The 25457-nt window shown below is 41.0% G+C and overlaps 1 protein-coding gene across 1 annotated transcript; it reads right to left on the bottom strand.

Annotated features, from left to right (window-relative positions):
* Positions 1–1149: 1149 nt before the first annotated feature.
* MEX3C (mex-3 RNA binding family member C) lies at positions 1150–24068 on the bottom strand. Its single transcript, XM_023207525.3, has 2 exons — positions 22962–24068; positions 1150–4175 (listed from the first exon to the last, which is right to left on the bottom strand). Exons 1-2 carry the CDS (start codon positions 23707–23709, stop codon positions 2950–2952), a joined length of 1974 nt encoding a protein of 657 aa, XP_023063293.1. The 5' UTR covers positions 23710–24068; the 3' UTR covers positions 1150–2949.
* Positions 24069–25457: the final 1389 nt, after the last annotated feature.

The raw sequence follows: 25457 nt of genomic DNA, 5'->3' as shown, positions 1-25457 counted from the left end.
TTTCACAAGTTATCCAATCTAAACAGGAATTGTACAAATAGTGTAACACAACCGAATAATTAGACTAATACTTCCGGAGGCTAACCTAAAGTTGACAAAGTAACTCTGCCCAACAATTCTAGAACGATGATCTTGCCCATTATTGAATCTATGTTTGCAAGTCTACCACAGCCTAAGAATTTGTCCAAAACCCACAGTGAAGCCTTGGTATGGATATGTGATACGTCTAAGTATTACGAATAAATAGAGGCAGGGCACAGTGGCTCGCGCCTGTAGTCCCAGCACTTTGGGAGGTCAAGGTGGGCGGATCACTTAGGGTCAGGAATTTGAGACCAGCCTGGCCAACATGGTGAAACCCCATCTCTACTAAAAATACAAAAATTATTAACTGGGCGTGGTGGTGTGTGCCTGTAATCCCAGCTACTCGGGAGGCTGATTTGAACCCAAGGGGCAGAGGTTGCAGTGAGCCGAGTGAGCTACTGCACTCCAGGCCGGGTGACAGAACGAGAATCCATCTCAAAAAAAAAAAACAAAACAAAAAGAGAATAGAATTTTAGTTTCTTTAAAATTATCTTAGAAATGTCTTTATTCTTGCTTTTTTTTAAAAAAAAGTCAATGATTTACTTCAATCTGTATCAAATCAATTTCATAAATGGAGAAATATTTTTGTCAACTTTTCAGAAGGTAGTTTTTCTTGAAAGGTAAACTGGTGCTTTTGTATTAGAAAAGAACTTGTTTTACAGATTTGGTAATAAAAAGACAAAAATCCATAAACAAAGGATGCAAACCAAGTGGAATTTAAGTTGAATTCAGGATTTCAAGTAACGATGTATAAAAGAAAGTCACTTACTATTCACAATTAGATCACTAGTGGTTGTGGTCAACTACACAAATATGCAATTAAATCTACAACCAGCCCAATTCCCAATTTACTGTAATGTAACACTCACGTAAAGAAAAAAACTAAACTTGGACAGGAACATAAGCGACACACTCAAAACCAAGAGCACACACACATAAAATAACAACAAGAGTGAGCAGAGATAGCTGGTTGGGGAACAGGGAGTCTATAAAAGAAAATTTTCAATTCTGTTAACTAATCTTCTAGTATAAACTGATGATTATATGAAACACACCAAGGAGAATACATTCAAGTTAATGGAAACAAGTCTTTATTAAGTAACTTTTAATATCAGAAAAATAAAACTCTTATAATTCTCTTTACAGCAAATATATAATATCAGTGCTTTGGCCATCTTAAGTTAAAGGCCCTTTATCATAAAATATATGGTTTTAAATTTTACTCAAATTGAATTTATAATCCCTATGACTTCCCTACATATACATAACAAAAGAGTGTAGTAAAATTAGCAAATACTAAACTATATTGATAATTTATCATTCTTAGTTTGTGGTTTTTAGAAACAGTACACGCACCTAATATATGTCGATTCCTTGGCTTATTAGTTGCAGTGTACAATGCAACAAAATACAAAATACATGCTTGGTGAACATTCGTTCATATCTACAAGACGGCAGCTAGAGATTAGGTTTCAATACTGACATTTACTATCCTACAAGCAATTAGCATTACATCATAATATGCCATCAAGGCAACTTTTTTTATACTGAAAAAATCAAAATAAAAACCGTTATTTGTAAACTTTTATACGAAATGTAACTCTTCAAGTGGAAATAAAAAATAAAATTTGTCTATTTACTATTGAATACACATAGGATTTCAATTTTCATTATACCGAGAAAAAAGCTCTTTTGTGTTGGGAAAATAATGCTTCAAAAAATAATTAGTAGAAAAACCCACCAGTATAATGTTTTGTCCTTTCAATGCCAGCACAGATTTGGGAACATACTGAGGATGAAGTTATAGACATCCACAGGTGAAATGTACGAGTGTATTTTAAATAAATCTTTCCTTGTGATTGGAAATAGTTTTGAAATGAAGTAAACTGATTGGAGGTTGTCACAGCTGCTTTTATGAATTATGCCAAGGGCATCATTATCCCTTTCCCCTTCCTCCCTCCCCTGAATTACTAAAAAATAAAAATATATTTATAATGTGCAAGACAAATATGGATTGAACATAAAATGTTTCACATTTTGATCTATAGTCTAAAAACTAACAGCTCGAGCACACTAATGAATGGAATGTTCGCATCCTCAATTGTTAGCCAATATAGGTGCCATCCCAAAGCCCTTCCTGATATGGGAAAACCAAGGTGGCCACTTCCACATTCACCAAGAGAGGCAATGGGCAGGAATTCAGCATTCCTGATCCACTGATCATACCAGCCTTGAGCACTCTGGGCGAGATGAAAGTCAATGTAGCAGTTTTTGTCCCAAATTATAACCAGTGATCTAGTAAACTGCCATCAGCCCTATTATTACCAATAAGTAATCACAATGCATTAAAAAGTTACTTGCAATCCTGCAGAATTAGGCATAAGTTGTTGTAAAATAAAAAACAAACAAACCTGTTTTGTCAAAACTGGCAGTGTAAAGAAGGCAGCACTGGAAGTGTATGAATCGTCTGTAATGCCAAGTACCCTCCATAAACTCTTAAAGTGGTTAGGCTTTGGGACCCACTGTTTTGAAATCTTAGACGTATACACTTTTCTCATAGGCTCACACAACCTATGATTATCTTCACTCAGCCAAGTTGGACTTCAGCTTTAGCAATTCTTATATAAACTATGTCTCTGGGTCTACAGGATAGTATTAATAATTCAAACCAAACTAATAGACAAGAGACCACTTAGGTTTAGTGTTACCATAGCAGCCTTTTATAAGTTTACTAACAACTTTAGCCTAATCCCAATAAAGCCTGATAACAGTCATAAGAAATCATTAGGAAGTTTACTGGGGGGTACCATTATACCCATGCCTTTACGAGTCCATATAGAGATATAGTATTTATGTATATATATATAGTTAAGAGTGAATTTGGATTGCCTGAGTAACAGCTGTCTGGCAAACTGGACATGATGGCGTTCTCTTTTCACAGATCTTGTTGGCACATTCCATGCAGAAGAGGTTGTGGCCACATGGAACTAGGGCAGCAATAACCTCATTCTCAAAGCAAATCACACAGTCGTGCTTTCGTCTTGATTCTGGAGGTGAGCTAGAGGTGGAACCACCATTGGAAGAGGAGTAACTGTTGGTACCATTAGAAAAAGCAGGGATGTATATTGGAAGGCCAACATGGTTGCCTGTACTAGGTGGGTCGCTCCTAACCCTCCGAGCAAGTGGGTGTTCTATGCTCTCAGGAAATGTAGGAGACAGACGAGGAGTAGATGGCTGACTTCCTCTGCGCTGAGTCTTCATGTTACCAGAAGGATCACTCCCAAAGCCAGAGAGTGGGTTAACTGGTTCAAATGGAGTCCAGATAGTTTGAGCAGATGTTGGTAAAGAGTCAAAGGCAGGAGAGTCAACTGCAAGGTCTTCTGAGCCTACAGATGGTAGTGTATCTCCAAACCAGAAGTTTCCGGTGCTAAATGGGCTTGTTGGGCTAAAGTCAGCCAGCCTATTGCTTCCAAAGTAGGAATCTGTGGAGCCACTTCCTAGAGAACTGGAACTATCATTTCGATAATTGGATATCATTCTCGCGCGGCTAGGAGGAACAGGATTGGAGGAGAGCCACGCAGAGCCAAGAGTGCCACCTTCAAAGCTTACATCGGTACCATTGTAATGGAAATCATTCTCTTCATTGAGCTCTATATAGTTTCCCGTACGCATGGCAATATGCATTTCTATTTCTTCCCGTGCTCGGTCGACATTTTCAGGCATCCCTGTCACTTCAAAGACAGGTTCCTTATCTCTGCTCGGAGTTACTATGTAGGTGTGGGTCTGCTGCTGAATTCTTTTAATAGTTGCTCCTTTGGGTCCAACCACTAATCCTACCACACGATAAGGGACCCTGACTTGGACGGTGGTTTGACCGGGCAGATTAGGACTACATGACAATCCTCCCAGGGCAGGCCCATTTTTGTTTCGAGATGCACGAATCATGGAGAAGTGCTCTGCAGCTGAGAGGATCTCTCTTTTGGCCATGGCAACATCTTCTTTCCTTCCAGTGACAACAAAAATGGGTTCTTCACCACGAACAGGAGTCTTGATATACGTGTTTGTCTTGGCTCTCAGTGCTTTAATTTTACAACCTGTTAGAAAGAAAACATTTCATAAGAATCAACATGTACTTCAATGATCCATATAAAGACAAATCACAGAATGCACCTTTTAAGCTAAATATCTGGTTACAGGTAAGTTTTAGAGTTCTTCACAAAGCTAGGAAGCGGCAGAGCCAGAAGTAAACCTAGTTTGACCTAAAATCTATGGTCTTTTTGCTAGTCCAAGAACCTCAATTTTCACAATTATCTTACAGAAGTTCTTAAACTGACTTCCACCTAATTATCTTATCACTTTAACTTAACATTACTCTTTCCTCTGTAAAACTCAATTGATGACAAACACTGTGCTCATGGCTAGTAGGTCATCTCACTGCTGCTCCCACCAGTTAAATCCTAGGCCTGCTATGATTCAGTTTTGTTTATTCCCATGTTGTTTGTGCTAGGTGTACTCACGCTAGTAACTGAATTATCTGAATTACTGCATAAACTAATGAAACATCAATGCAAAAAAGACGAGTACCTTAAAGAGTATCTTAAAGAAAAAAGCTGCTATTGAATTATGAATAGGTGAGATAGCTATAAAGGGCTGGGATAAAAAAAAGTAACATAGAATGATTTTGTATCATTGTAAAGTCCTGCTCCATTTAAAAGAAACAGATACTGCAGATTGTATGGAATGTGGGTGCTGGGTATGGTTTTACTCAAGGACTGCTCTGATTGACAGACACAATTTCAAACAAAAGGCTGTGACCCCAAATCCTAAGTATATTTAAGTTAAAATAAAACATCTAAGACACATATGTATAACTTTACATAATCCACTTTAACCAACTTTTTTTTTTTTTTTTTTTTAAGTAATCACAGATTACTAGTGCCAACTATGTTAAGATTAGAGGGTTTCAAACTGTAACTTAAGATGTCAAGTACACAACCAAGGCATAAAACTCTGGGGTTATACTTTTCAAAGACCCCAACTTGAGCTTCCCAGGATAGATGTGTTCTCATGAATATATCATACTATTCTTGGTTCATCAAAATAAAGAAGCTAGGTGCTATAATCCCAGCACTTTGGGAGGCTGAGGCAGGTGGATAACCTGAGGTCAGGAATTCAAGACCAGCCTGACCAACACGGTAAACAGGGCAAAACTCCGTCTTTACTAAATACACAAAAATTAGCTGGGTGTGGTGGTGCACACCTATAATCCCAGCTCCTTGGGAGGCTGAGGCAGAAGAATTGCTTGAACCTGGGAGACAGAGGCTGCAGTGAGCCAAGATTGTGCCACTGCACTCCAGCCTGGGCAACAAGAGTGAAACTCCATCTCAAAAAAAAAAAAAAGAGAAGCTAGGTGCTACTGAAGCTAGATGTCACAATCTGAGCATGTCTTTTTCTTAAATATTCCCTTCCTTTTTTGTCCTCAATAAATTAATACTCTCTACACCACTTTAGTCAGATGATGTTTTTTTTTTTTTTTTTTTTGAGACAGTCGTGCTCTGTCACCCAGGCTGGAATGCAGTGATATGATCTCGGCTCACTGCAACCTCCACCTCCCGGGTTCCAGCGGTTCTTCTGCCTCAGCCTCCCAAGGAGCTGGAACTACAGGCGTGCACCACCACGCCCAGATAATTTTTTGTATTTTTAGTAGAGGCGGGGTTTCACCACATTGTTTAGGCTGGTCTTGAACTCCTGACCTTGTAATCTGCCCGCCTCAGCCTCTCAAAGTGCTGGATTACAGGCGTGAGCTACCACGCCTGGCCGATGCTTTCTAATAAAGCACATGACCCGATCACTTTTTTGCACAAAGTGGGACTTGTTTGTTTGCCTTTCCGAAGCATTCCCAAGCCACTAGGTGTTGATTACACAGGTTAAGTTATCCCCTATACAAAAAAACACATGGGACCAGGAATGTTTGAGATTTTGGAGTATTTGCATTATACCTGCCAGCTGAGCATCCCTAATCTGAAAATCTGAAATGTTCCAGTGAGTATTTTCTTTGAGCACTATGCTGGTGCTGAAAAAGCCTCAGATTTTGGAGCTCCAAAACAAAATCAGAGGGTTTTTGAGCATTTAGGATTTCAAATTTTCAGATTAGAAGTTTCAGCCTGTATCTGCTTTTGTTCCACAATAGAAAATCAGTTAGAAGACTAGAGAGAACAACGGAACTTCCACATCTACTTATCATTTATACAGGCTAAATGTGCAGGAGATTCCCTCATTCAGCACAGCAGGTACGGTTTGGTGTACAGAATTGAGATCACTCTCTATTGATGCTTAAGAAATTCTGAAAGGGGTACATGAACACAGAACTGGTCATACTCTATACTTAGGGGAGTTATTATTTGGATATGTAAGTTCACAGTGGTCTACAACTTGACAAGGTGGCAAGAAGGTAGTCAGCCACAATTACATTCCTAACAAGAGACAGACGTTATTCTGCAGAAAAACACAGGCAAATTGCATTAAGGACAAAGGGAGAATTAGTCTAAGGGTCTAGCGTTGGTCCCTTTCATTCCTTACTAATATTGACCATTAGAAAACTGAAAATAAATAAAAGAAAAAAAAAAAAGAAAAACAGAAATAAAAGAGAAAAAAGAAAGCTACGTAAAAATCCCTTAATCAAACACTTTTGATACTATAAGCAACTGCCAGTCACATCCTTAGTAGAATATTTTGTTAAATACCTAATAGGTATGTTATTAACTGAGGAAATATGATTGAGGGTCCACAGAACACTATCTAGCCTATGGTTGGTATTAATAAATAGGTGTTTAATGCATGGTTCATTGGGTACAGGTAAGACAAATGGTTTGAGCATGGGCCACTCCTGAGACAGAGGAGAAAGACAGGCCTGGTCTACACCCAAAAGGATCATGTGCTTACTAGGTTTTGCAGATCAGGGAAAAAAGTAACAGGAAGACAGGAAAGCCAACCCTGGGTTTTTTTTTGTTGTTGTTTTTTGAGATGGAGTCTCACTTTGTCGCCCAGGCTAGAGTGCAGTGGCACCATATTGGCTCACTGCAACCTCTGTCTCCTAGGTTCAAGCAATTTTCCTGCCTCAGCCTCCCGAGTAGCTGGGATTACAGGTGCCCACCATCACACCCAGGTAATTTTTAAAATATATTTTTAGTACAGACAGATTTTCACCATGTTTGCCAGGCTGGTCTCGAACTCCTGACCTCAGGTGATCCACCCTCCTTGGCCTCCCACAGTGCTGGGATTACAGGCATGAGCCATTGCCCCCAGCTGCTAACCCTGTTTAAGCCACTGTCAATAAAGATAGAGGAAACTATTTCTTCACTTCCCTAAATCTTTTGATTATAGTACCCTAAACTCACATTAGGGATTATAGGGAAGCTCACCAATCATAACATTGTTTCTACAGGAACACATATTCTGAGTTCCAAACAACTAACATGATTTCTCAACTACAAATACATTCTAACATTGGGGACTACTCAAATAGATAGTTTTTAAAAGGTGACACGAACTAAAGGAAAAAAAAAATCTTGTTTTGTAATTTTGTAGGTGACGAAGGTATTAGCTTTTTTGGGTACTTTAAATTGAGTTTTTATTTGAAAACTCAAAGATATTTTTAAAAATCATAGAATTTATAACCTCAGAGTGACATAAAATTCAGAAGCCATATTATGATATATTAGCCTATATTTTTTAAGTTGCTACATGGCACAAGTCACCAAAAAAAAGTAAAGAAAACCTAAAATATAACATTTTCTCACTTTCTTACACACACAAAAATACACACACACGCACTCACACATCACTCCCCTACAAATCAAAACAACAAAAACCCAATAAAAGGGTGAAAGAAACAGCTAACATCAAAGTAAATATACAAATGGCTCTGAAGATGGAAATTCCCATTTTCATGGGAACTGACCTATTATTTTCCACCTATAAGACTGTCAAAGAACAAAAACCTTATAACAATGCTAGTAAAAGTGGGAGAAAGGAACTCTCATATTTAGCTGTGAGAGTATAAACTGCCCTCTAAGAGCTATCACAGTTATAAGCCCATGTACTCTTACATTTCTATAATCTTCTTGTAGAATTGATCCTGTAGAAATATGTGCACAAGTACAAAGTAACTTCTGTATTTTATAATTATTAAATTAGCATGAGGCTGGTACAGCTATATAATGCTATGCTATACACTTATAAAACTGGTTGACTTAGGGGGACAGGGAAGGAGGGAGGCAGTTTTCACTGTATATTCTTATTTATTTTTTTAAATAAATTTTTAGTCATACATACATATTACTTTTTCAAATAAGTTAGAAAAGAAAAACAAATCAAATATACAGAAATGATACACTTTACTAGTCTTAGCATATTGATTAGACTTTTGGTTAGTACTAGTGATATTATTTTAAATTACAGTAGCCCCCCTCCCTTATCTGCAGTTTCATTTCAGCGCCTTTCAGTCAACCATAGTCCAAATGCAGGTGGATATAGTACAGTATAAAAAGATATTTGAGAGTAAGACCACGTTCACCTAACTTTTATTACAGTATGTTGTTATAAGTGTTCTATTTTATTATTGTTAATCTCTTATTCTGTCTTGTTTATAAATCAAATGTTACACAGGTATGTGCATATAGGAAAAAACACAGTATGCATATATAGGGTTTGGTCCTCTGTGCTTTCAGGCATCCACTTAAGGTCTTGGGAAGGCATCCCTGTTGGATAAGGGGGGGACCTACTGTATACAAACAGCAGGGTAAATGATTTCGTAGCCTCAAAGTTGAACAAAGTTTTGAAATTTAAAAATGTGAGGACTACACTTCTTATAGCTAGAGATAAAAATCCATGTATGGCAAGTTGTATTCAAGGTAATCAATGGGCAGAAGTCTAGACTAGACTGTTTAGAGGTCAAGAACTAATTTTATCTTGATTTGGAAGTAAATTCCCTAAAAAAAGAGTCTCCAACTTACCTCACTGGTGTAGGAACCCATTTTCCCTTCCAGATCACTGTTGCTGGGGCCACGTTTCACCTTAAAACCCTTTAGCTGCTGCTAGAACTCTGGTCCTCTCACTCCCTGATACAGCAAAGGATTCTGCCTTGCTTCTCCAGGGTAAATAAAGAGAGCTTTTCCTAGCCTTAGAAATTAAGACGGGGAGGTCCTCTGTTGCTGGGAGAGGGGTTGAAAGAAAAGAAATTAAAATAAAGGTAACCTTCAGTGTTTTTCAAACCACGGGTTGCAGTATCAATTCAGTGGGTGCAACCAGCATTTAAAAAAAGGACTCAATATGTTCCAAATGTTTCAGTGAAATATATAATGGGCTGCAATATAAAATGTTCTTTTTCCTGTCAGAAAAGCTTAAAACCACTAGACAACATCATCTTTAAGGCCACTTTCTAGTTCCATAACACATGTGAAATGATGTACTTACAACTAAGAACCAGTACAGTGACGGTGAAATGGAGGGAATGTGGCATTACTGAGAAAACCTGGGTTTAAGATCTGACTTTACAGATGAAATTTCCATACAGGTGAAAATGGTAATACTATAGTTCTGCTCTATGGTCACCTAAAGTAGCTTGTGTAGGCCAGAGAGCCCAGACATATTTATAACACTGAATTTTAAAAACCCATTATTTATTTTCCAGCCACCAGCAACAAACCTTGGATATTTAGAGCAGGAGTTTTCAAGTTTTGTTTTTGTTTTTAAACCACAGTTCATTTAGATGGTAGCAAAAAGACCACATGGCCTATCTATACCACTTCCCAATACAAAAAGCACCATGTGGTAAAGAATTGAGTTAACATTTAGGTCACCAGTAATGTACAATTAAGCAGAAAATAAAAGTCCATGAAGCTGTTCATCATTCACCACTAAATCCTTTAAAAAGCTATGGTAGACAGTATGATAGGCAGAATCCTAAGACGGCTCCTCAAGATTCCTGGGCCTAGGGTACACATACTTTCAGTTAAACAAACATCAACCTACGCGGCCCCTGTGAAGGGACTCTGCAAATATAATTACAATCCAAATCAGTTCACCTTAAAATAGTAAAATTATCCAGATTATCTGGGTGGGCCTGACCTAATCACAAGTTTTTTTAAAGCAAAGGTTTTGGCTGATTGTGGTGGCTCATGCCTGTAATCCTAGTACTTTGGGAGGCTGAGGCCAGAGGACTGCTTGAGGCCAGGAGTTCAAGACCAGGCTGAGCAATGTAGCAGGACCCTGTTTCTACCAAAAAAAAAAAAAAAAAAAAAAAAAAAAAAAAGCCACGTATGGTGGTGTATCCCTGGAGTCCTAGCCACATGGGAGGCTAATAAGGTGAAGAATTGCTTGTGTCCAGGAGGTCACGGCTGCATGGGTTATGATCACACCAGTGCACTCCAGCCTGGGCAACAGAGTGAGACCCTGTCTCTTAAAATAATTTTTTTTTTTTTTCCTAGCATGACTCAGAAGTCAGAGAGATGTGCTCTGGCTAACCTGGAAGAAGAAAGCAAACAATGTATATTGTAAATTGCCTATGGTGACCCCACGACAAGGAACTTCAAGTGTCTTCTAGGAGCTGTGAGCTAGAAGGAAAATGGAGGTGGAGGTCATCATCCTGCAACACCCATCCCCCAGCCCCTGCTCAAAATGAATTTTATCAACAACCAGCAAGCTTGGGTAAGGACATGAGCCGCAGATAAGCACTGCAGTCCTTGATTTGAACGCAGTGAGACCCTGAACAGCAAGCACACCATGTCTAGACTTCTGACCTACAGAAATGGAGATGATAAATTTGTGTTGTTTTAAGCTGCTAAATTAGCAGTAACTGTTACAAAGCAATAAAAACTACTAGAGATTCTCAGAGCCCTTAAAAACTCCACAATCACTTCCCCAAGAGAGCAGAGACTAAAATGTTAGATATATTACATTCTTATTCAATACCCTAAAAGACATTCTGGAAGTCTCTCAAGAATTATTATAAGTAGCTTTTGGCCGTGCGTGATGCCTCAAGCCTGTAATCTCAACGCTTTGGGGGGCTGAGGCAGGAGGATTACTTGAGTTCAGGAGTTTGAAACCAGTCTGGGCAACATGGCAAAACCCTGTCTCTACAAAAAATATAAAAAACTATCTGGGCGTGGTGGTGCACACTTGTGGTCCCAGCTACTTTGGAGGCTGAGGCTGGGAGGATCACCTAGGATGTCGAGGCTGCAGAGAGCCGAGATCGTGCCACTGCATTCAAGCCTGGGCAACAGAGTGAGACCCTGACTCAAAAAAAAAAAAAAAGGAAAAAAGAAAAATAGAATTAGGAAGCAGCTTTCAACATAAAATACTACATTAAGGTGTTACAGTAAATATGGAATTGCCAACAGTTCAATTAAAGTCCAAAAATATCTCTGTCCTTTAATTTCCTATTACCTGCTTTAGTTTCCTAATGCTGCCGTAACAAGTTCCCACAGTGGCTTTAATGACATAAATTTATTATTTTTACATGTATTTGTTATTTTACAGTTCCGTGGGTCAGACATCTGATATGGGTCTCAACAGGGCTAAAATCAAGGTGTTTGCAAGGGCTGTGTTCCTTGCAAGAAGCTTGAGGGATCCAGTTCCTTGCACATGCTGGTTGTTGACAGAATTTGATTGCTTGCAGTGAAAGGACTGAGTGTCCTTGCTGGCTGTCAGCTGAGGGCCATTCCCAGCTTCCAGGGGCCACCACCTACATTCCCTGGCTTGTGACTCCTTTCAGCTTCAGAGCGAGCAACGGAGGCTGAGTCCTTCTCATGCTTCAAATCTTCTTTCTCAGATCTCAGACCCAACTGGGAAAGGTTTTCTGCTTTTAGGGTCTCATGTGTTTATACCCAGATGATCATCCAGATGATCTCAAGCTCCCCAAAGCAAGGTCCATATCCTCAATCGCATCTGCCTAAACACCTGCAACATCCCTTTTGCCAAATGAGGTGACGTGTTCAGAGTTCCTGGGGGACTCGGACACGGACTTCTTTGGGTGGGTAGGATTACTCTACCTATGACATTATCTTTCTCCTTTCCTTCAATTATTTTCCTTTTTCTTCCAAGTATCTAGCTTTTAAATCCCAATTCAGGAATAGTAACTCAAAGGCCAGGGCAGTGAATAGACATAAGGTAGGGTCAGGAAAGGTTTGGGGAATCACAAGCATTGGAATAGGTGAAGGGATAAAGCTAAAAATCAAATAAGGGCTGGGTGTGGTGGCTCACGTCTGTAATCCCAACACTTTGGGAGGCAGAGGTGGGAGGACTACTTGAGGCCAGAAGTTCGAGACCAGCCTGGGCAACATAGTGAGACGCCCATCTCTATAATAAACAATTAAATATTAAAATAAAAATATCAAATAGGGAGAAAATATATAAGCCAAGTGTTTACAATGACTTTTACTAGGAGATTACGTTTATGCTGGGAGATTAGTGGTTTGGTAGGTGAGACACAAGTAGTAGTGGCTTCCACTTATCCTAGGTGTTCCCAGCAAAATCACTCCTTGGGTGAACTTTAAGAGCATTTTATCAATTGTGAGATAAAGTGCAGCCTAATGCCTGAACTTACCATTCACATGTTAAATTCCCTATAAAGATGCTAGTGTTACTTCCAGGTGGTATAAATGAACCGGCATCATTCCTGCTCTCAAGCTCAGTCTAGAGGGAAATGAGTAAAGCAATACTGAATACGAGAACTGGTTTAAAGGTACCTACAAAGCAGTAGGTACATACAAAAGGAGATGACTTTACTACTTACAGTAAATAAAAGAAAGCTTTAAAGGCATTTGAACTGAGGCTTAAAGAAAGCGGTTTTGCCAGATGGGAAGGAGAGCAGAGGGAACTGCAAGTGCAAAAGCAGGGAATCAAGAGTACGGGATGGCACAGTCAGACAACTGGGTTCAGTAGTGTGAGAACTTCAAGTCACTGGAGGGTAGAATGGCAGGGATAAAGCTGGATGGGGAGACAGAAGTCTTCGATGTCAGGCAAGGGCATTCTGACTTTATCGTAGACTAGAAAAAATTGGAGGTAGAAGGTAACATAATCAGCTATGCATGTTAAGACTAGTAGGAGCATAAAAGATGCAAAAGAGACAAGACGGGGCACTCACCGCAAAGCCTATCACAATAATGAACAGAAAAATGCTGAGAACGAAGGACAGAATGCAAGTCTGGGGCTATGTATGATCACTGTTATGAACATCAAGTACTTGTGTTGTAGATTTTGCAAAAAGGAATTTGTTTCCTAGAAACTAAATTCATTATGTTTTCCATTCATTTCATGCATTAGCTATAAATATAAGGTGACCGAAGAAAGTTCAAACCCTTACAAGCAAACACCAAAACTGCATCATGTATATATTTTCACTTTTGGTAGTCCTTGGGGTTTTTCTTCAAAAATTTCCCAAGAGGTTTTGTTTTGAAGGGTAAAGAGAGGGGAGTTAAACATCTTGAGTAGCTCTTCTTACCTTCAAGAAAAATAAAACTCTTCGGCCTGAAGTTAAGTCCCTACCCCTTCTGCACATTAAGTGGCCATAACCTACCTTCTCCCAGACTTCATCCCCCAAATATGTCTTGTTCCTCTTCTATCTCTGCTCAGGTATTTCCTTACATAACCTGGAAAACCCTCCTAGTATTCCTTTTCCTCCCGGAGTTATCTGAATAACAAACATGGCCATTTGGAAAAGATAAAACTATGTGTAAAAGGCTCCACGAACTCAAGAATAATACAAACATACGCACAACTCATTATTACAGCTATCATGTATGAATCCTTCAAGGTCCAGTTCAAGGGAAACAATATAAGGAGCAAAAAACTGACTATCTGCAGGACTGGAAACCTGCTGTTTCAATGTTAGGGCAAACTATGATTAACGATACTTCCTTCATTTGTTTTTCGCAAAGATTAAATGAAAAAATGTATTAAATTAAACATGCTTACTACAATGCCTGTTATTCAGTTAAGTACTCAGCCCAAATTGTCTTAATTCCACACTCCTTTCATCATACGATTTTCCCCTAAAAACACATCATTTTGGGAGGCTGAGACAGGAGAATCGTTTGAACCTGGGAGGCGAAGTTGCGGTCAGCTGAGATCATGCCACTGCATTCCAGCCTGGGAAACAAGGGTGAAACTCCGTCTCAAAAAAACCCAAAAACCAAAAAACAAAAACAAACAAAAAAAAACCCTAAATCATCTCACAAGTTTCATGATATATAAGAATGAATGAGGGGGTCGTATTAATAATTTTATACAAAATAAGGTCCCTTTCCCCTGGGAATAGTCTAGACAGAATATTCAAAAGTTCCTTTCATTTTATAGAAGCACATAAAATACTGTATTAAGGTGTTACAGCAAATATGGAATTGCCATTAGTTCAACTAATCAATTCTAGTATTCTATCTTCAAAAACTGATAAGTATCAGCTAAATCCCAGTAAGAATGTTTCTTGTGTACACAACATTAATTCAACATTTTAAGTAATAATTTAAGAATGCACAATATAAAACTAACAGCTTTCCTTTCTAGGGTTCAAGTGGCCTCCTTGTAGCTATTTTAAGTGAAGAATATTGTTTGTCTCACTTTAGGGATTACTATGACAATACTTCAAACAGCTTCATTTATGTGATTTTAGTTTCATTATCAGTATTCATATAAACATTTAATGCCTTCAATCAAGTAGCATCTACGGTACTTCAAACAAAAGTGCCAAACAACTTGAGGTTGACTGGGTCCTTAAATAAAAAGCTGTTTGGATGGGTGTGGTGACTTACGCCTGTAATCCCAGCACTTTGGGAGGCCGAGGCGGGTGGACTGCTTGAGCTCAGCTTCGGCTCAGAAGTTCAAGACCAGTCTGGGCAACGTAGTAAAACCCCGTATCTACCAAAAATAAAAAAATTAGCCAGGTGTGGTGGTGTGCACTTATGGTACCAGCTATTGGGGATCACTTGAGCCTGGAAGGCGGAGGTTGTGGTGAGCTGAGATTGCACTATTGCACTCCAGCTTGGTCAACAGAGTGAGACCCTGTCTCAAAAAAAAAGGCTGGGAATAAAGGCAAGAGGGAAAAAAACCCCAATTAACACAATATGGAAAGTACAATGATAAACAATGAAATGGCAAGTTTATAATTAAAAAATTCAGTTCAATAAAATAAACAGGAAGTATTCCATTTTGTTTTAGGTACTTTAACCAATATTAAGAATGCAAAGATGACTAAGATTCAGTTCTACCTTCACTGACTTGTATTAACTTCAAGTACTAAAAGTATTTAGTGAACCATGTTCACGTACAGATAGTGACCTATTTTTTCTTTTCTTTTCTTATACTGCTGGTTGGTGACAGTAGTCAGATCTTCTATAATATCCTTGCTGATTTTTGTCTACTTGTTCTACCACTTACTGAGATAGGCACGTTGAAGTCTCAAACAATAACAGCTTGAGACCTTGGGTAAGTTGTTTGTATCTCTATAGAATTGTTTATCTGTTTGGTAGATCTGTTTAAAGATAAAACATATTATAAACTTTGCAAAATTGAGAAGATTTTGCAAAGTCAATCTATCTAACTGGTAATATGAAATCTGGTTTACTTTTAGGTAATTTTAGGGACTCCCTTTGGACAAAAATCAGAATATAAGAAATGTGACAGACCACCTAGTTAAATATCATTTTAGACATGAGGAAAATCGAAGCCTAAAATTGTCCAGTTATAAACTAGTGACCCCTAAACCAACATTCTCTCAAGCTGCCTTATTTTCCTAAATCCCAATAAGAATATTTCTAGTGCATTTTTAGGAGTGGAGAATTCCCTGCATGTACAAGGTATTTAAAAAAAAAGAAGTTAAATTAAATCTAAAACCTCTCTTTTTTCACTTATTTTAGACAAGACAATAAAAAATATTTAATGAAAATGTTTATTATTTGGCCTTTCAGTAAACCTGAAAGAAAAAACCAGAAGAGGGTGTTAATTAGAGATGAAAGGCAGAAGTTTTCCTAACTGGGGAGCTTGAAATTATGTTCATGCTCTTTAGAGAATGTTAACAGAAACCTTAGAATTATCTATTTGGGTACCTACCATACAATGGTATTAGATTCATTTGTAAATGATTATCTTCCAGACTTGCTTAGTTCTTTGCCAGGAAATACATTTCCAAAGCTCTGATTTTAAATAAATTTTAAGACATATTGTAAATTTAAAAAATATAACTTACGTAATTTATTGGTATAGTCTAGGAAAAGCTTACCAAAATGACATTTTTTTGGCTTTAACTAGCATTTGTTCAGAGTATAAAAGAAATTTAGTAGTAAAAATTTACCTTATCTGATATATAATTTATCATCTCTGTACTTTCAATTGTACTGTCAATTTCTACTAATGCTATCTCCTCAAACTTGATCCTTACAACAAATGAGGGAAAGGGAAGAGAGAAACCTGAAAGAACAAGTAGATGAAGTAGGTTTTTTCCAGAAGAAAAAACAGGCTCAGAGAGGTTAAGTGATTTGTCCAAGGTCACAGGCAGCAAGTGGCAAAACGCAAGGTTTCTAACTCCAAGTTCAATGTCCTTTCCTGCATTATACTAAATGAGACTGGTAGAAAGGAAGAGGAGAAGGCAAAGGGAAAGGGAGGCACAGAGAAGGGAAATAATAATAAAAAGGTGAGCCCCAAATGCAAATATACACTTTTACACTGACCATTTTGGGAGATCTTTTCTAGTTGTTTGAAGCCATTCCCTCCCCACTTCCCCTTCAATCATGTTCAAGACCAAATTCTTTATGCTTACCTTCAACTACATCTGCAGTTTTCATTGAAGGATTTTCTTTATTATTTTAAGGCTTAGTCTTATTATTCCATGATACAACTTTACTTGTGACCAAACCAGGCTTCTCTGCATGCAATGATGTAGTCTGCACTTATTGGACAAGGGCAACAAACACTTGAATTGTCCTTACATCTCAAACACTGGCACGGAAGAGGTCTTATAGTTAGTGTAACTCAAAATTCTCAGTTATAGAACAAAGACTTGAACTACTCAAACAGTATTAGACTATGCATACATTCAATTTAGTATATCTGGGTTTGGTAATCTTAACATTAGAAAATTATTTTCAAGGCTTAAATATCAGATTTAATCTTTGTCTCTATACAGTAACTAATGGTAGCATGGAAAAAAATTTAAAAGTAAACCCAAAAATTACGGTATATAAGCTATTTGGGAAGCATTAAGAATGCAGTTTAATAAAAAACATATCACTTAAGGATCACCTGAATATCATCAATGGAGATTTAAACATAATTATCCGTGTATCTATTTGGAGCTTCTTAAAAGGCGTTTTTTTTGTTTTTTTTTTTAAGTGCAAATACACTCATTTAGTATCTTATGAACATTATCTACTTTTTCATCTTGAGTTTGGTTACAAATTCTACATGGCAGGAATGACACTGTTTAAAATTCTATAATAATCCTATAAATTATAAAATAGGACTGTGGTAGTCATCATGGCTCTCCTTGTGGGCACATAGTTGTAAATGTACTTTCTCACCCATTTGAAATTAGGTGTGACCAGACGATTTGCTTTAATGAAATATGAGCAGATGTGATAAGCATTACTTCTGGATCTAACATTTTAAGACTGGTATGTGCTATGCCGTAGTCTTTCATCTTCTGGCACAACAGTAGATCAGTAACACTGGAGATGGCGGCTGCTGTTGGCCTGGGTCCCTGAATGACTAAAATGAGCAGAACCCCTACGAACAAGAAATAAACCGTGGTTGTTTTTAACACTGAGGTGTCAGAGTTCTTTGTTAACCACAGCATAACAAGCCCATCTTGACAGAAGTGCCAGGTATCTAAAAGGCATTCAGATATCCCTTGGTTCTAGTTCTGTTACATTAGAAGAATACGATGAGTGAAACTATCTGCTAAAGCCAAAAAAGGCAGACATAATTAAACGGTGGTTCCAAATTAATTTCAGATTTACCTTAACAAAAGTAATGTGCTTACCACTTAATAGTTTCATATATGTCGATTTCTTTGTGTATCTTCCAGAGTCTCTACAGGAATTGTAGATACGATTATGCCCAGGTGCAAAAGAGGGATCTGAAGCCTAGGGAATTTAAGTGACTTGTTCAAGATTGCACAGTGAGTTACTGGTGTAGGAATATCTATTTCTGATTTGGCTCTTTCCAATATACCACAGCCGAACAGAGACTGTTACAGGCAGTTTGGTGTAGCTACAATACGTATTTTTATATTCAAATACACATACTAAAACATTTTTATAATCAGCTTAAGGCAAAAGTATTCAAAACCAAATCAGCAATATATTAAGCACTACCTTATAACTAAATGCTACCTTTCCTTAAAAACTTACGCTGTGAAGAACCACCTAGAATTCCAACCCATAAACATTGTTTGAAAATTTTCTAGGTAGAAATCTCTAACAGACTAACACAAATACTTGGTTTCCTGGATCATTTTCAGGTTGCTGGTAACCAAGGGGTACAAAATACACCCTTGAACTACCACTTCATTTCCCATTTCCTCCCTAGTGAATCAGAATAGTTCATTAGCTGAATAAGGCAGGAAGTAAGGCAGTAGATTTCCCCACCCATTTGCAAAAACAATTACAATAATTGAACCCTTCTCAAGGGTCCCAGAACTAATAAAAACCATTATTAACAAAATTTAAATTTTAAAGCCTAGAAAAATTGTAATACTTAATTTTTAAAGCTAGTGTCTATATATACACAAATTAACTTTCTGAACTACAAATGACAGTGAATTTTTAGCTAGACACATTAGAACTATATTACAATTATAACTGTGCCTTGTGGGTAGCAGAGACACCAAAATTTTATCAAGTAAACTAATTTGGATAGTGGTATTTTAAATTATGCATACTAGAAACTCAGTATCCTACGATTAGGGCACAAGTTAATCCAAAATACTAACCTTCCAGAGCGGAATGCTTCAATACTGAGGAGGCAATGTAGAGTACAAAGAATTTTATTTCTGATGTCAAACTATACTAAATCCAAACTCCACTATTTGAGCAAGTTAGCTCTCAAAACCACAGTTTCTACCTCTCTAAATGGCAGTAACCACCTAGCAGGGTTAAACGGCACTGGTAAAGCACCTAGCATAGTACTCAGCAAAGAGAAGGCCAACAATGCACCCTCATCCCCATAAAAGAAAAAGACACTGTGCTGTAGCATCATTCTGAAACTATTTATTATCACGAAATATGTATTTCTCCTTGAAGAGAAAATTTATGTACAGCAAGACCAAGCTTTCTCTTTTTCTCGTATAAACCTTATTTCAGTTGTGTTAGAGCTTGAAGGGTGGTTCCACCCTAAGAAATTGGGAAGACAACTTGAAACAGTGTAAAGTATTAATCGTTAATAAAGAATTTTATGTTTTATAATGTGTAATATATTAAGCACACTTACTAGTCATACATAAAAACCCAGAGATTGGGAGTATGCACATTTTTTTGGACAGGGTGGACAATAAAAAGAAGCTAGAGATGACTTTTCTAGACTATGTGGCTAGAGAACACACATATCCCATCAATTGAAGTCTAATGAAAATAATGAAAGATACACATTTATCCTAATAGTAATATAAAATCTTGGGTTACAAGTCTCTAAACAACTGAATTTATGACATTTAGTATTAATTTATAATGTAGTTAAGAATGGGTACACAGTTCTATTTTAATTCACTTTTTAGTCTAAATGGATATAAATGACTGTACAAACTGGAACAAAAACCTGCTGACTAAAATTAGACCTGTTAATCACTGTTAATATGTCTTGCAGGTACTATACTTAAAAACAGAGACGTTCTAAGTTTGTAAAATTAGGTCTTAAAATCTGTTGTCAGGTTTATTTTTGATGTCCATATTCTAAAACTTCTTTGATTATATTCAGTTCCTGGCTTCATTTTACAGTACTGTTGTTTCACAATAGATGAAATGCTTTAAAATACAAGGCCAATTTAACATTTACAAATGACCATATGCTACTGGGGAGTATAAATTCGAGGTCAAACACTCTGCCAACTTTCATCAGTATCAAAAGCGGTAGCTTGTGTTTAGGAAAACACTGAAGCTCAGAGGCCATCTACATGAGTTGCTAGTCTATGTGACTCAAATTCCATTTGTCCTGCTCTTTGCTTCAGAGCTGAAGTCATAAATGTCTCCATCTGTGACATAATTATTTCCAAAATCAATTAAGAGATGTCAAACAGAAAATTATGGCTTCAGATAATACATAAAATGGCAGAAATGGATAATTTAATCTTAAGGATGAAAATTTAGCTCCTTCAAAGCAAACAAGAAAATGAAATGATTTGCCCTGTTTTCCTCACTTAGGACAGGTTCTCTCCAATGGGGAAATATCATACTGTAAAAGGATGTGAACATTAGAAGTTACTTAGTTCTCCATAGGAGTAAGCAAATACTTTACAGGTTTTATTACTATGCTGCTGGGACATGGGGGTGGCAAATCCACAAGTTGAATGGTTCAAAATAGCAAAAGGACCAGATTTTCTGCTTTTAAGATAGAGGATGATGACATACTTTTAACAGTATTGTCAACTCCGGGAAAATACAAGGTTTAAATGGAAGAGCCAGCAATTTGTCTCCATGTCCTAAGACATAATTAAATTCAACACTTCCTTATTAATCAAATAAGCACAGCCCTCAAAAGAAAAACTAAGGCTTTATCTCATTTCCTATCATGTAATAGCTGATACAAAATAAAAACTTGGAATTCACTTCACTTTTAAAAAATTGATTTCTATAAAGATAACAATGTACACAAGGGCCATTCTGCAGTGCTTTAAGGGGTGTCTACTATAAAGAAGGACAAAAATTTGTATTAAACTAAACTATAAAATATGTTATCTTGTCCCTCAGTAAAACTGGCACGTAAATGGTTTTTTCCTTTGTTACCCTAGACTGTTATCATAAGCACACTGAAGTAACTTGTCCTGAGAAGTGGCATCTTCATATGGCATTCAGACTTCTTCACATTCCGGTGTGAACGCCTGCCTTCCGCCTTTTCCACCACTCCCCTTTACAGACCTCAAGTATCAAAACAACACTACTTGGCAATTATACCTAGAAGATGGTCCTCCACACCACTCCTCACATTGTTCCTCCACAGTTTTTCAATCTCCATTTGTTAAACTCCTACCTACCCATTTTCCAAGGCCCTCCAACTACTGAGTCTACTGAGATGTTCTCTTATCTGAGACTCTGTCACACTAAATATACTACAGTTAGTGCCATTCTACTGTTAGACTGTTATCTTCTTAAGGGCAGAAAGTCTGAATTAACTTCACATTCTCAACTCAATACTACAAACTCAAAACCTGGCAAAATACAAGCTTGGTACATAGTGATTCCTCAGTGTTCTTACATGAATGGTCAACTCATTCTGATGCAAATTGAGATGTTGTAATTTTATCCCATGTAAATAAAAGTTTTATCCTGGATTATTACTCTAAGTATCGTCAAAACCAAACAAACCAGGTATTTGAAACTCATTAACCAGAAGAACGACAAACATAAGCTACCTTTCAATTGAAAGGTCCAGCTTTGAACAGTGTTGGTAAGTGCCAATCATCAGGCAGTCTGAAATAAGCTATCTCCTTTATCCAGATTTCAGATGAGTTTTTATTAAAATCCTACAGAGAGGAAAGAAATGAGCCAACTCTGATATGTGACACCACCATTTCGACAGACCTCTTATTTATGTGTACTTTAGACCACTTGGGAAAGATGAGATCATTTAAGCAGCAGCGCCATCATCTCGCTTTATTTGACCCCAACAATGCTCTCAACCTAACAGTAAAGAGGCATGCATCAACCAGGCTAAACCATATTGTCATGCGGTGGCAGCAGGTAACATCTGCCCCTTTCATAAAGGGAAAAAGCTCCCATAAAGAACTTAGGACCTTCCCTAAAAATGTCGGATACAGAGGTACCCCAAGCATCCCCTTCCCCCACCTTCACAAATCTACTCCTGGAATCTGAGACATAGGTCCTTTGTCTGAACAATGTGGGAGGAGTCTGTCTGCAGTACTGGTGTGCTGGCAAGTGAAGAGGAGAATTAACTGAAAACTGTATAAACACAGAAGTTTCTTAATTACCTTAGTGTCCAGTTTTTCTTCATCCTGCACACTGAACAGTTTCGAAAGACAGCCAGTGTGTCAGTGTGTCTTTCCGAGACTTGAAACGTATCGAGAGGAATACAGTTAGGATCGGCGGCAATGAGTTGGGCTGCTTTTCCAAAGCTGTTTCGGAACAGCTGAGAGGCAGGGGATGGCGGTGATACCGACCATTTGAACATCCCTTCCCTCCCCAGTGAGCTCTGTCTACAGGCCTCCATTTCTGTCCTTTTCTCCATCTGAACAAGTTCTTGTAAGGGAGGCTGAACGCTTTTAAAAGACACTCGGCGGCGCAAACTTGCAATCTCGAAGGTTTCCGTACCCAAGAGCGAACCCACAACTCCTCGAGCCCGACCTTTCACCACCTCACTGAGGTTTCTGGTGCCACGCCAGCCTGGTGTTCCACGAATACAGCCCAAGTAACGTGAACACCACCGGACTGGGTCGCCCGAAAAACTTCACACTTTCTACCAGGCAAGACCAGCGAAAAAGCGTGGGTTTTCGCAATGTGACCCATCTTCACATCTGATCGACCCTTGGCTCCTCCCAGACCCCTTCGGGGTGGACTTAGGGCCTCGCCGGGTTTGCCTTTTCAGTCCCACGCTCATTTCTCTGGTCTCCCCACCCACGCCCGGGGCCATGCCCAGCTGGACCTCCCCACCCCTGCACTCACCCTGGCGGCCGACGATCTCGGCGACGTGTTCGGAGCTGGGCACCGGGACGCACTCGGTGGTGTTGACGCTCTTTCTCCGGAGCAGGGCCGCCTGCTCCCCGTTCAGGGCGGCCGCCGCCGCCCCACAGCCGCCGGGGCCGTAGGCGTGGGACAGCATCGCCGCCATCATGCCCTGGGCATCGTCCCCTCCGTACAGCACCCCCGCCGCCGCCGCCGCGGCCGCCGCCTCCCGAGCATCGAAGCCGGCGGCGGGCAGCAGCACAGACCCCAGGGACCCGCCTGGGATCGGCTGGGTCTGAGAGGCGGTGGCCGCGGGCGGCGACAGCAGCAGCAGCGACGACCGGTCCTCCTCCTCTGCTTCCTCCAGCTCCTCCTCCTCCAGCAGGTCTCCGTCCAGCTCTGCTTCCTCCCCCTCCTCCTCGTCCTCTTCCAGCTCCAGCTCGGCCGCCTCCGGGGCCCCGGGCCGGCCGGGCGGAGCCCGCTCCTCTGGAGACAGCCCCGCCGCCCGCCGGGCCTGGCCCTGCGCCGCCGCCGCCACGGCTCGAAGCGCCGGAGCACCGGGATCCGCCGGGCTGGGGTCGTCGAGGCCTAGCGCGGCCAGGCGCTCCCTCAGCAGGAGCCCGTCCCCCTCGAGCTCCGGGCCGCCCGAGGGCGGCGGCAGAGGCGGCGGCGGCGGCGGCGGGGGCGGCTGCGGCAGGGGAGCCGGGGCCGCCGCCAGGGCCAGGGCCGCGGAGCTGCCGCTCGGCATCGCGGCGGCGCGCTGTCAATGGCGGCGGCGGCGGCCGGGTCAGGCGCGGCAGGCGGCGAGCCCCATGGCGGACAGGGCCAGGGCCCTGCTCAGCGCGCAAACACCTTTCCTCTTGGGAGGCGGTGGGGCTGGGGACCCGGGCTGTGGAGCGCCAGGGCCGCCCGGAGACCGGAGAGGGCGGGGTGGAGGGGCAGGGGAAGGAGGCAAAGGTAGGTAACTAGGTGGGTGGGTGGGGACGGCGGCGGGGCGGGCTGGTGGAGGTGGCAGCGGCTCGCTCTCAGGGTTTCTTTTGTTTCATGGCCTTAACCAGCCCCCGGCGCGCGCGGCGGCGGCGGCGACGCCCCACGCCGCTCTCCGAACGAAGCCGGCGCGCTCTTATTGGGTGTTTTTAATCTCTGGGAGCCCGCCTTCTCCTCCCGCAGCCTTCCAACTCCTTTCCCCAGCCCCACCCCCCCGCCCTCCTTCGGGCCCCGCCCCTCCCCTCCCCAGAGCTCTCTGATTGGGTGACCGGGACCAGCCAGCTCCCGAAGCCTAGTCTTTGCGTCCTCTCCCCGCCCACCTTCCTCTCCATTCCTCCCGGCACGCGCGGAGAGGGACTGTGATTGTTCACTTTACACGTCACTCTTTGTGACGTCTCCGGCGGGGGCGGGAAAAAGGAGGCGGATGAAGGTGCTGCTGCAGAGGCTGAAACTAAGGGCCACGCGGGGTTTTGGCGCAGGCGCGTGCGGTCGAATCGCACACCTGGATTTGTTTCCCCCCAACCCTTCATCCCTGTAGCCCGTCTGGCTGAGTTCTTTTAGGGGAGGCACTGTGTGAGCGGCCTGGAGCAGAGCTGCAGGCGCAGGTTCGAGGGCATTGTTTCCTCGGGTTGAGGATGAGATCGCCCCCTTCAGAGGAAGGGCCTTAAGAGTCATGGAAGGAGGGGCCACTCAATATCCTCCTATCCCTTCGCGGGGGCGGTTTCCTGAGCCGCGTGGCTCCCGGGCCTTCCCTCTTGGACCCGGGAATGCTCCTTGCTTGGGGTCGGACCCTCCCACGCCCCGTTGGCCCGGCTTTTCTGCCGGCAGGGTGGTTACATCAGCAGCTTGCAGGTGCTGAACTTTAGCTCTTTGGGGCTTTTTTTTTTTGAACCGGAGTCTAGCTCCGTCGCCCTGGCTGGAGTGTAGTGGCGCGATCTTGGCTCAACGCAACCTCCGACCCCCGGGCTCAAGAGCTTTCCCTTGCCGGGCGCGGTGGCTCACGCCTGTAATCCCAGCACTATTGGGAGGCTGAGGCGGGCGGATCACGAGGTCAGGTCAGGAGTTGGAGACCAGTCTGATCAACATGGTGAAACCCCGTCTCTACTAAAAATACAAAAATTAGCCGGGCGTGGTGCGCACGCCTGTAATCCCAACTACTCGGGAGGCAGAGGCAGGAGAATCGCTTGAACCCGGGAGGTGGAGGCTGCAGTGAGCCAAGATAACGCCACTGCACTCCAGCCTGGGTGAGCAAGACTCTGTCTCAAAAAAAAAGTTTCTCCTGTCTCAGCCTCCCCAGTAGCTGTGATTACAGGCAGGTGCCACCACGCGCAGCTAATTTTTGTATTTTCAGTAGAGACAGAGTTTCACCATGTTGGCCAGGCTGGTCTCAAACTCTGACTTCAAGTGATCCGCCCGCCTTGCCCTCCCACAGTGCTGGCATTATAGGCGTGAACCACCTTGTCCAGCTCTTTGGTGCTTTTAAAGGAAATGAATCCCCGTTTCCTCCTC

The sequence above is a fragment of the Piliocolobus tephrosceles genome, chromosome 18, assembly GCF_002776525.5.
Source record: "Piliocolobus tephrosceles isolate RC106 chromosome 18, ASM277652v3, whole genome shotgun sequence".
Taxonomy (NCBI): Eukaryota; Metazoa; Chordata; class Mammalia; order Primates; family Cercopithecidae; genus Piliocolobus; species Piliocolobus tephrosceles.
This window is presented reverse-complemented; position numbering and strand designations above follow the sequence as displayed.